General features: G+C 36.7%; 1 protein-coding gene across 1 annotated transcript; it reads left to right on the top strand.

Annotated features, from left to right (window-relative positions):
- Positions 1-4491: 4491 nt before the first annotated feature.
- On the top strand, positions 4492-11710 carry ABCB11 (ABC transporter B family member 11). The gene is made up of 6 exons (XM_026031908.2): positions 4492-6623; positions 7009-7063; positions 7200-7384; positions 7573-8030; positions 8144-10720; positions 11187-11710. Exons 1-6 carry the CDS (start codon positions 6441-6443, stop codon positions 11554-11556), a joined length of 3828 nt encoding a protein of 1275 aa, XP_025887693.1. The 5' UTR covers positions 4492-6440; the 3' UTR covers positions 11557-11710.
- Positions 11711-12037: the final 327 nt, after the last annotated feature.

Below are 12037 nucleotides of genomic sequence, written 5' to 3'. Positions count from 1 at the left end.
ACAGTCGTCTGGGTCACCCGTCTACTCAAATAATAAATTCTTTAATGTCTCAATTAGGTTTTTCTTCCATTCATGTAAACAATTGTGACTCCTATTCAGTTGCTAAATCTCATAAATTACCTTTTACTTTATCTGAGAAGCGTACAACTGCACTTTTTCAACTTATTCATTCTGCCCTATAGGGTCCTACTGTTGTTCCTTCATTTGCTGGTTTTCGCTATTATATTTATTTTGTGGATGATTTTACAAAATACACTTGGTTGTACCCACTAAAACAGAAATCACAGGCATACACCACCTTTGTCACTTTTGAAAAAATGGTCAAAACATAATTCAATTCTCATGTTAAACTTTTTCGAAGTGACAATGGAAAGGAATATGTCAATAACATCTTTGGTCAATTTCTGCAATCCCTGGGAATTATACATCAAACCTCCTATCCATACACTCCCGAACAGAATGGGATGGCTGAGCGTAAGCATCGCCATCTCATTGAAACGGTGGTTACTCTTCTACATCAATCTCATCTCCCTGTCTCCTTTTGGGTAAAAGCTCTAGCCACCGCAAACTACCTCATTAACAGAATGCCCAGTCACACTCTCTCCAACAAATCACCTTATCAACTCCTTTACCAAGAACTTCCCAATTATACCAACCTCCGCGTCTTTGGGTGTCTTGCCTACCCTTGGCTACGCCCTTATATTGCTCACAAATTACAACCCCGATCCCATCCTTGTATTTTTTTGGGATATCATCCTACCTCCAAGGGTTATCGCTGTCTTGACCTACAAACTCATAAAGTCTATATATCTCGTCATGTCAAATTTGTCGAAAATGAGTTTCCCTACGAGTCTATTTCCTCCTCCACAGATACATCATTCATTGGCGTCCTTCCCCTTTTTTCAACATACTCACAGGGTCCCTCACCACCTTCCCCCACACCTCCACCCACTACCCAACCACCCCTCATCACCCCTTCGACCGTCACCCACAATACACCCACAACCACCACCCACACTCACAACCAACCCGAACCACCCTATACCCACAACATCTCCAGCCCGATCCGTTTTAGGTCCTTCCCAGCCACCCCCGAATCACCACCGCCCGTGCCAACCCCCAATACTCATCCCATGTTAACCCGTGGCAAAGCCGGTACCTTTAAACCCAAAACCTTTCAGGCTACCATACTACCAAATACACCCCTTCCCGACAGTGAACCAACAACCTACTTTGTTGCCTCAAAAAATGCTTATTGACGTTATGCTATGGATGATGAGTTTAAGGCTTTGACTGATCAGAAAACTTAGGTTCTTGTACCTAAGCCCCATGGGCGGCACCCAGTGGGCTGTAAATGGGTGTACAATATTAAACATAATGCAGATGGCAGTATTTCCAGGTACAAGGCTCGTTTGGTTGCTAAAGGCTACAATCAGGAGTATGGGCTTGATTACTCCGAGACATTCAGTCCTATTATTCGGCAGGAAACCATTCGCCTGGTACTGTCACTCGCCGTGCGCAACAATTGGCTCATCAATCAGTTGGATGTTTCCAATGCTTTTCTTCATAGCATGCTTGATGAAACTATCTACATGACGCAACCACCGGGCTATGTTGATCCCCGCTTCCCTCAACATGTTTGAAAACTCCAGAAGTCTCTGTATGGGCTCAAGCAAGCCCCCGTGCTTGGTACACACGTCTCAAAACATTCCTCCAGGGACTCGACTTCACGTGTTGCGTACACGACACGAGTCTGTTTACTCGATATTCAGCACACGGTACAGTCGTTCTTCTTGTCTATGTAGATGATATCATTATTACAGGCTCTACTGCAGCTCTCATTCAGGATGTCACTCGAGCTATGCATACTACCTTCAAAATGAAGGACCTTGGCCCGTTACATTATTTTCTGGGAATGGAGGTCTCTCGGACAGGCAGCGGCTTGTTTCTTCATCAGTCAAAATATGCTTGAGATCTGTTGCAGAAAGCTGGACTGGAAAAATGCACTAGTCAACCAACACCGATGGCAGTCTCTTCGTCTACGAATGGAGCCGACACCCCCTTTGCCGATATCACCCACTTTCGCAGCCTCATTGGGGCTCTACAGTATCTGGCCATTACCCATCCTGACATCCAGTTTGCTGTCAATCGAGTTGCTCAGCGCATGCATCAACCAAGTGAACATGATTACCACTGTCTAAAACGCATTCTCAAGTACATTTTTGGCACTCTTGGTCGTGGTTTACTCATTCGACCCGGAGACTTGGAGCTTCGGGGTTTCTCCGATTCATATTGGGCGAATGATAAAAATGACAGAAAATCTACATCGGGGTTTCTCATTTTTTTGGGGCCGAACCTGATCTCCTTGTGTACAAAAAAATAACCCAAGGTATCTCGGTCCTCGATTGAAGCTGAATATCGCGCCCTTGATCTTCTTGCTGCTGAGACCATGTGAGTCACATATATTCTTCACGAACTCCGCGCCACTCACACCTTTCCTGCTCTCTATTGTGACAATAAATCAACCATCTGTGTGGCCAAGAATTCCGTCCTACACACCAGAATGAAGCATGTTGATACCGATTGTCTCTTTGTTCGCGATGAAGTTCAGGCCGGCACCATGACTGTGCAGTATGTACCCACTGAAGAACAACCGGCTGATATTCTCACCAAGCCTCTCCCGAGCCGACAACACGATTACCTCAGTTCCAAGCTTCTGTTCGCTTCCGCTCAGCTCAGCTTGAGGGGGGATAATAACAGATAATATTAAATAAACAGTATTAAATAATATTAGTATTTACTGTGTACTAATCCTAGTCCTATTAGGATTAGTACTCCTTCTTATATCTCCTATATATATCTCCCATGTATTCCCTTATTAGGTTAACACTTCAATACAATCAATATTCCTTCAAATATGATCTCACAATATTGTGTCTTCTCCTTTTGAATCTGAATTTACCGTTTATAATAATAATTTTGTACCAATAATATTGTTGCTATCAAAAAAAAATTAAAAAAATCTCAAAATAGAAGTGTTTGATATAGCAAAATCAATTCACTTTTTTCACTAGCTAAATCTTAATTTTTTTTTACTTCAACCTCCATATAAGAATTAACAAAAAATAATTTGTTTTTCTCATTCCAACAAACAGAACAAATTTTTCCTTATCTAATTTGCTTGTACCCTCCAAGTACTTTTACTGCATCACCACATAAAGTCAATTGACAGTCACATATCTCACAACTAGGCTAGCAAACTCCCTTTCTTCTTTGTCGCACAATTGAATCAAAAGGAGTTGCAAGACTCACACAACCAAAAAATTGTACTTAACAATATTTCCATCATAATGTGACTTGACAAGGTAAGAAAAATTCATCATATGTTTTATGGTATTTTCTATTATGTTAAATGGCTACTCTACATGCGTTTCATAAATTATTTATAACTCTAATGTTAGATCCAAAAGTCATCTCATTATAATCAAACAAAAACGTTTAATTTATTTCAAATTTATTAAATGCACTTGTAATACTCTTTTAGAGCATTTCTCAAGATGTAAAAATCACAATTTCACAATGATTTTTTTTCATTCCATAAATCCCCACTATTTTAAGAATTTAAGTATTATTTTTTTACGAAAATTAGACTTACTTTATTCATGAAAATATTAGGTAAAAAAAACTATTTTATCTTTTCTCCGCTTGAATTGAGCAAGTAGAAAACAAATACTTTACCCCTACATCTCTTCTCTTCCATCTCCTCAAGAGAGCAATTTTGAGCGAAATGATGTTGAGATCTCTCCTATTTTGATATCCGTATTTTTTAAACTTTTACAAAAACTGAATCTCCTTAAATTGGGTGTGTAATATAACACAAATATAATAAATTACAGCTTGATAAATGAATTAAAAAAATATTCAAGTTGAGACGCAGATATATCGCTCTCTTCAAGGAGATTTGATCTCACTGCGACATTATCTACACGGATCCAATAGTATATCTCTTGACTTGTCCCTCCAAGATACAATAGTCCAACAATGTGTACAACTCGAGTAACTCCGGATTAGTTGAAGAATACAAAGCTCCACATAAGAACTTTTTCCTTCGACATTTAAATATTCTCTTTTGTATAGTGAATATAGTTGAAAATTTAAAATATTTATCTTTATCTCAACTCTCTCTTTCACTACACTAATCTCAACATAAATACAATATAATACTCCTCGTCTTTTTCAATCTATATTGTTTTCGGTATATCTATTCGCGTATTCAACCCAAAGGATGTGTTGAAAATAATAATTCCAATTTGGAGTAGGAATCATAAGTTGACTAGGATTTGTTATTTATAGTATTTACTTATTTATGCTTAATTAAGATTTGTTATTTAGAAATATTCATAGTCCTACGTTAATTTGACTTTTACTGTTATAAATAGGGATGTTACCGTTATTTTCAGTACACAAAAATATATAGAAAATATAGAAAAATACAGAATAAATAGAACTTGAATTAAGATTCAAGGACCTTTGAATTTATAAATAAATATATTCCTTCAAACTGGTATAAGAGCTTCTACGATCCTAGTAGAAGATCTTAAAGTTTTCGCTGCCGGAGGACGGTTATGACCCATATATGTCGGTGGTTCGACTAATGATCATGTTGACAAAGGCTAGACAAATGATGTATGCATGAAAAACATGTCAAGTAGAAAGACTTACAAAAATATTGCAGATTTAAAGAAGTGAAATCAAGTACAAGAAAAAAAAAACTCTTCTTAAATTAAAAGTTTAAGAAAGCAAAAAGAAAAGGAGTTGATTGGCAGGGGCGAGAGTTGGAGAGGAAGTGCTCTAACACCAAAAGAAAAAAAAAAGGTGTTAGGATAGAAAGTGCTACAACACTTGGAAATTGGAGAGAAGTGCTCCAACACAACCAAGAAAATAATATCATAAGTTAGAGAAAGTATTTTGACACAACCAAGAAAAAAAATAAATGAGAATTGAAGAGCTACTCCAACAATTGATGATTGAAGATAAGTTCTCCAATACAATAGCAATGACAAGAAAGAAATTGAAGATTGAAGAAAAGTGTTTTTCAATACAACAACACTGATAAGAAGAAAAATGCAAGAGTATATAATTTTGAATTACGGGAGAATGTTTGAAAATAATAATTTAAAGTTGGAGTAGAAATCTTAAGTTGAGTATGATTTGTTATTTATGATATTACTTATTTATGTTTAATTAATATTTGTTAGTTAGAGTGGTTCATAATTCTAGTTTGATTTGGTTTTTACTTTTATAAATATGGATATTGATGGATATCACTGTCATTTTCAATACACAAATATATATAAATATGCATAGTGGATAGAACTTGAATTAAGATTCAAGAAACTTTAAGTTTATAAATAAAATATTTCTTTCAGAAAGACCATTATTTATAGGTCATGAATTCTTCTTGCAATGAATAGAAAGATAATAGATAGTAAATTAGATAAATGAATAGTCCAAAGCTTATATAAGTTACAACTATAATAAGATAGAATAATGAGCGAAATTAACGGTACATCATGACAATAATAATTACAAAAGTTACATCACAATAATGACCGCATTCTTGTCAACTTATGCCCACTAACATATGCACTTAATATTTTAATTTTAATGTTAAAATGCATAAATACCAACATCTAGTTTGTGAATAATTCTTCTACTTCATTAAGGTACACGTAGAATTCATCGTTCTTAATACATGATATATATGCTTTCAATGTGACCATTTACGAATTTAATTACTCCCGTTTTATTAAAGAACAGGAGGATTTGGACAAAATCAAGTTAGAGTGTACTCAGCCTCTATCCAATCAGTAATCTTAGGACTAATCCATTTTACATAAAAACAAAATATTGTACAAACCCTAGTAAATGTCTGATTAAAACTGGTGAAAATTCCCATGTTTTTAACCTAAACAAAGAATACAAGAACTTGGCCTGCTTCCAAATGATGTGTGTGTATATATATATATATATATATATATATATATTTATACGGGATAAGACACTAGTATCCCTCTAGACTATGATCGAAATCTCAAAGACACACTTTAACTAAACTAAATCCTATTAACCCCTTGACTCATTTTTTATTTTATTTTTTGTAATTTTATACACTTTTTGGTTACCTGGCGCACTCCGTGACTTCACGTAGCTGAGGCGCGTGGGAGATGTTTGGATGTCACATAAAAAAATGTGTTCTAGATAATAAAATCTTAGTTTAGTTAAGATGTGTCTCTGAGATTTCGATCATAGTCTGAAAATTACTTGTGTTTTATCCCTATGAAAACAAAAGGATAAATCTAGAAGTACTGGCAGTATAAACTGCAACTATGGCATGTTAACTAAGTGAACACTTCATGTACTAGTTTACACTGTACGAAATGGGAGGCAAATATGGTCTTTTCCAATATGCAGATGGCATAGACAAGTTGTTAATGTTACTTGGCTCACTAGGATCCATTGGAGATGGGCTGATGACTCCTCTCAACATGATTATCCTTAGTAGCCTCATCGATGATTTTGGAACTGCTGATGATTCATTCTCTGATAAAATTGTCGACGAGGTATATAATCTATAACAATTTTTACCATTTTTATAATTCATAGAATGTGTTATCATGATCCATTGAGCCTAGCTAGTCTCCTTGTATCTATATTCCACATGAATAGATACACTTCAGTTCAATAATTTATCGCCCCAATGGCTTATATATAAGGAAGCACAGTGTAATATTGCCACACTCATGTCGGAGCCTCCAAAAGTAGAGTACTTTTGGAGTATCCGACACACACATTGACATAATTGAAGAGTCTTAGCAGCATAGAGCTGAGATAGCCTAATTTATTTATTAGAAGAAAAATCATTGTGCTCAACACACAAATCAAGAGGTTTAATTTACAACATTATTGTTGATATCTTATCAATATTTCTTATCTTCCTCTTAACAGTATGCATTAAAGCTACTCTATGTTGCCGTTGGAGTTGGAGTATCCGCTTTCATTGGTTTGTCCCTTTATGCTTTCTATTAGTTCTTAAAAGTATTTCACTTCTCCTGAAAAGTTTGTCCTTCGTTTTGTTATATTGAATAGACAGAATACTATCTACTTACTGTAAACATTTTACTTTTCGGGTTCTATAGAAGGATTTTGTTGGACAAGAACTGCAGAGAGACAAACATCCCGAATCAGGAAGGAATATTTGAAATCAGTACTAAGGCAAGAAGTTGGTTTCTTAGAAAAACAAGATGCTTCATCCTCTACCTTTCAAGTAATATCAACCATTTCTACTGACACTCATATAATACAAGATGTTATTGCAGAGAAGGTATTATCGATCACCAATATGATTTACATTTATAAGTTTCCACATGACGCCTAATTATTTTCAAACCCAACAGTGAGTATACTTTTCAAATGGTTCCAAAAGAAACAGGTTCTTATGATGGATTCACAAAACTACCCAGATCGGCATAGTGTTCTTTCCTTTTTCATCTTTTTATTTCCATGTTGCAGATTGCCACTTGTCTAGCTCACCTGTCAGCGTTCGTTTGTGGCCTGATTGTAGCCTTCTTCCTTTCATGGAGACTAGCACTGGTGTCTTTCCCCTTCTCTCTTGGTTTCGTCATTCCAGGGGTAGCATTTGGAAGTTTGCTAGAGAAATTGGCAATGAAGATGAAGGATACTTATGGTATAGCAGGGAGCATTGTAGAACAAGCAATTTCATCAATCCGAACAGTTTATTCGTATGTTGGGGAAAGTCAAACAGTAAGCAGATACAGCCGTGCTCTTGAGGAAAGCATGAAGCTTGGCCTCAAACAAGGATTCACAAAAGGATTGCTCATTGGGAGTATGGGAATGGTTTATGTGGCTTGGAGTTTTGAATCTTGGGCAGGAAGTCTACTTGTTGCAAACAGAGGAGAAAGCGGAGGACGTGTTTTTATATCAGCTGTCTCTTTGGTTCTTGGAGGACTGTAAGACACTTAAATTTTTACCTTCTTATGAATGAACATGTTTAATGCTTACTAAAGAATGATTCCAATTTTTATGTACTGAGAGTGCAATGGATTTTCTTTTGTGACGTTAGATCTTGTATGGCTGCACTTCCAAATCTCTCGATCATGATAGAGGCGATGGCAGCTGCCTCTAAAATTTTTGAGCTGATTAATCGAACACCTGAGATAGATTCTGAAGATACCAAAGGGAGAGTTTTAGCATATGTTAGAGGAGATATTGAGTTTAAGGAGGTCACTTTCAGTTATCCAGCAAGACCAGAAGTCCAAGTTCTCCAAAATATTAGTTTGAAAGTGAAATCAGGGAAGACTGTTGGTATTGTGGGAGGTAGTGGTTCTGGGAAGTCTACAATCATTTCTTTGCTTGAAAGGTTCTACGATCCAGTGAAAGGAGACATATTTCTTGATGGACACAAAATCAAAAGACTAAAGCTTCAATGGTTAAGATCTCAGATGGGGTTGGTAAATCAAGAACCTGCTCTTTTTGCCACATCCATAAAGGAAAATATCTTATTTGGAAATGAAGGAGCTTCGCTGGAAATGGTTGTTGAAGCTGCCAAGGCTTCAAATGCTCATGAATTCATAGTTAGTTTACCGAATGGATACAATACTCATGTAAGGCCAAAACTTATAAATTTGCTATTATTTCTACTTACCTCTTTAAAGCTGGTTTTAATTGAATTTCAGGTAGGACAACTTGGATTCCAATTATCGGGTGGTCAGAAGCAAAGGATCGCTATAGCAAGGGCTTTAATTAAAGAACCTAGAATTCTTCTACTTGATGAAGCTACAAGTGCTTTGGATGCAGAATCTGAAAGACTAGTACAAGAGGCCATTGACCAAGTTTCACAAGGACGGACAACTATTGTCGTAGCACATCGCCTCACTACAATCCGCAAAGTTGATAACATAATAGTACTACAGTCGGGGATAATTGTTGAAACAGGTTCTCATGATAAGCTGATGCAGATTAGTGAAGGAGAAGGTGGAGTTTACTTTAACATGGTAAAGCTACAGCAATCCACATCTAGAAATACCACAGACAGTCCATATCACTATAAGGAGGCAACAAGTTACCTAAGGAGGAAGTATGTCAATACTCCAAAATCTCCATTCATTGCTAGATCAAGTTGGCAAAATAGCCCTGGCAACCCTCCTTTTAGCCCAGCAATAAGCACAACTTATGTTCCATCAATCCAAACATACTCTTTCTGCGATAGTGATTATGAGTACTCAGAGATGAGTAATTCCACTCATCAAAGACCTTCAACCTGGCGTTTGTTCCACATGAATGCGCCAGAGTGGAATAGAGCCTTGCTGGGATGTTTAGGAGCTGCTATGTTTGGTGCATTGCAACCGGCTTTTGCCTTTTGCTTGGGATCTGTTGTCTCGACGTATTTGATAAATGATAGCTCAAAACTTAAGTCAGAGGCCAAACTTTACAGCTTAACGTTTCTAACCATCGGTATCATCAGCTTCTTTGCAAATCTAATACAACATTACAATTTTGCTGTGATGGGAGAGCGATTAATAAAGAGATTGCGGGAAGAAATGCTCACTAGCTTGCTTACCTTTGAGGTTGGATGGTATGATCGAGATGAGAATACCAGTGCAGTTATTTGTTCAAAGCTATCAACAGATGCTAGCATGGTACGATCCCTTGTTGGAGATCGAATGTCCTTGCTTGTTCAGGTTCTTGTTAGTGCTTCCATAGCTTTTGGGCTCGGATTGATCATCTCCTGGAGGATTGCAATTGTACTAATTTCTGTACAACCTTTCACTATTACGAGCTTTTACTCAAGGAGTGTTGTAATGAAAAGAATGTCAGAAACGTCCCAAAAGGCGCAAAATGAAGGAAACCAGCTAGCAAGCGAAGCAGTCATCAATTACAGAACTATCACAGCATTCTCTTCCCAGGATAAAATGTTATCCCTTTATGCAGAAACACAAAAAGGCCCCAATAAGGAAAATGTTAAACAGTCATGGTTATCAGGCATTGTCTTATTTTTCTCTCTTTTCTTGACCGCAGCCTCCGTTTCATTGACATTTTGGTATGGTGGGAGACTGATGAAAAAAAATCTAGTGAGTGCAAAACATCTATTTCAAGTTTTTTTCATTTTGTTGAGCACTGGTAAAGACATAGCAGATGCTGGGAGTATGAGCTCTGATTTGGCTAGAGGTGGCAGTGCAATATCATCAGTGTTCAAAATATTAGATATGAAAAGTGAGATTCCACCTGAGGATCCTCAAGGGATTCAAGTCAAAAATCCCATAAAAGGCAAGATAGAGCTTAAGCATGTGTACTTTTCTTATCCAACAAGGCCTGAACAAGTGATATTCCATGACATGAACCTCAAAGTTGATGCTGGAAAGACAGTAGCACTCGTTGGATCTAGTGGCTCAGGAAAATCCACCATTATTGGATTGATCGAAAGATTCTACGATCCAACAAAAGGATTAGTATTGATAGATGACAGAGATGTCAAAATCTACAATCTGAGGAGCTTGAGATCACAAATTGCTCTAGTCAGTCAAGAACCTACTCTCTTTGCGGATACAATTCGCCAAAATATCGCTTATGGCCAAGAGGAAGCTACAGATTCAGAAATCAAGAAAGCTGCAATTCTTGCTAATGCTCATGAGTTTATAAGGTATCAAGCTACAAAACTGAACTCTACTTATTTGTTTCTGTTTGATTAAATATTTCTAATAATTCAATAATTCTTCTTCTAACTTGTACATTATGTTTTCATATTAGAAGTATGGTCAAATACTTGAAGATAAATAATTATTATGACCTTTAGTGGTGCATTTCTAGTGAATGAATGCTTCAAATGAAGATAACTAGAAGGAAAAAAGTTTACTATATTGCTGGACTAATTTAAGGATATAGATTACACCATCAGGTATAGTTGTTACCATTTTCACAAGGCTACAAATTAGTGCTTATCATAGAGATTTACTTTTAATTACCCCTACATGACCTGACTGTGTAAAATATTTTTACACAGTCAATACGTAGTACACGATGATTAGAGGATGCATATAGCTGCTGTAAAATTTAATCATGAAGGAGACATGCTGCTTTGTTACTAAGCTTGCAATCTTACAATGCAGTTCCATGAAAGATGGATATGAAACTTATTGTGGAGAAAGAGGAGTTCAACTTTCAGGAGGACAAAAGCAAAGGATAGCCCTTGCTCGAGCAATAGTAAGGAATCCAGCGATACTTCTCTTAGATGAGGCGACTAGTGCTCTTGACAGTGTCTCTGAGAATTTAGTGCAGGAAGCCTTGGAGAAGATTATGGTTGGTAGGACATGTGTTGTTGTAGCTCATCGTTTATCAACAATACGTAAGGCAGGCACCATAGTTGTGATAAATAATGGGAAGGTCGTAGAGCAAGGATCTCATCTGCAGCTACTTGACCACGGGCATAATGGAGCTTATTTCTCCTTGATGAAGTTGCAACTTGGGCACACTCCTTAGCTTTACTTTAGAAACTATGGAAGAAGCTAACCATGTAATGTTTCAAATTTTCCTTTATGTTTATTTTGTTCACTAGAGTACTTTATCTTTTTTTAATAAAGACATGTATAGAAGAGGAATCCCCAATGAAAGGTAAACTAGTTTGCCGGAAAAATCGTGTGGACTCAAACTAAGTTAGATTTATAAAAATAGGATCAAAGGCAAATGAATTAAGTTCGATCAAGTTTCCTTCGTTTTTTGTATTGGTCCAATTGACGGAAATAAAGGAAGTAAACAATATCTTTTTAGCAAAGAATAAGAAAGCTAAATATTGGAAGGCCAGAACTAGAACAGAAAAAATCATATTCCCTCTTGATTAGAAATTGTGCATTAATTATAACAAGAGAAAGAATGAGATGCCCTACTTCTCCCATGCAAGGGTTTATTTATAGGGCAAAGTGTCACACCCCGATCCTAAACTCTGGACGTGACGGACACTCGA

This window comes from Solanum lycopersicum, chromosome 7 (assembly GCF_036512215.1).
Source record: "Solanum lycopersicum chromosome 7, SLM_r2.1".
In the NCBI taxonomy this organism is placed as follows: Eukaryota; Viridiplantae; Streptophyta; class Magnoliopsida; order Solanales; family Solanaceae; genus Solanum; species Solanum lycopersicum.
The sequence above is the reverse complement of the archived record's forward strand: the minus strand, read 5'-3'. Positions and strand labels throughout refer to the sequence as shown.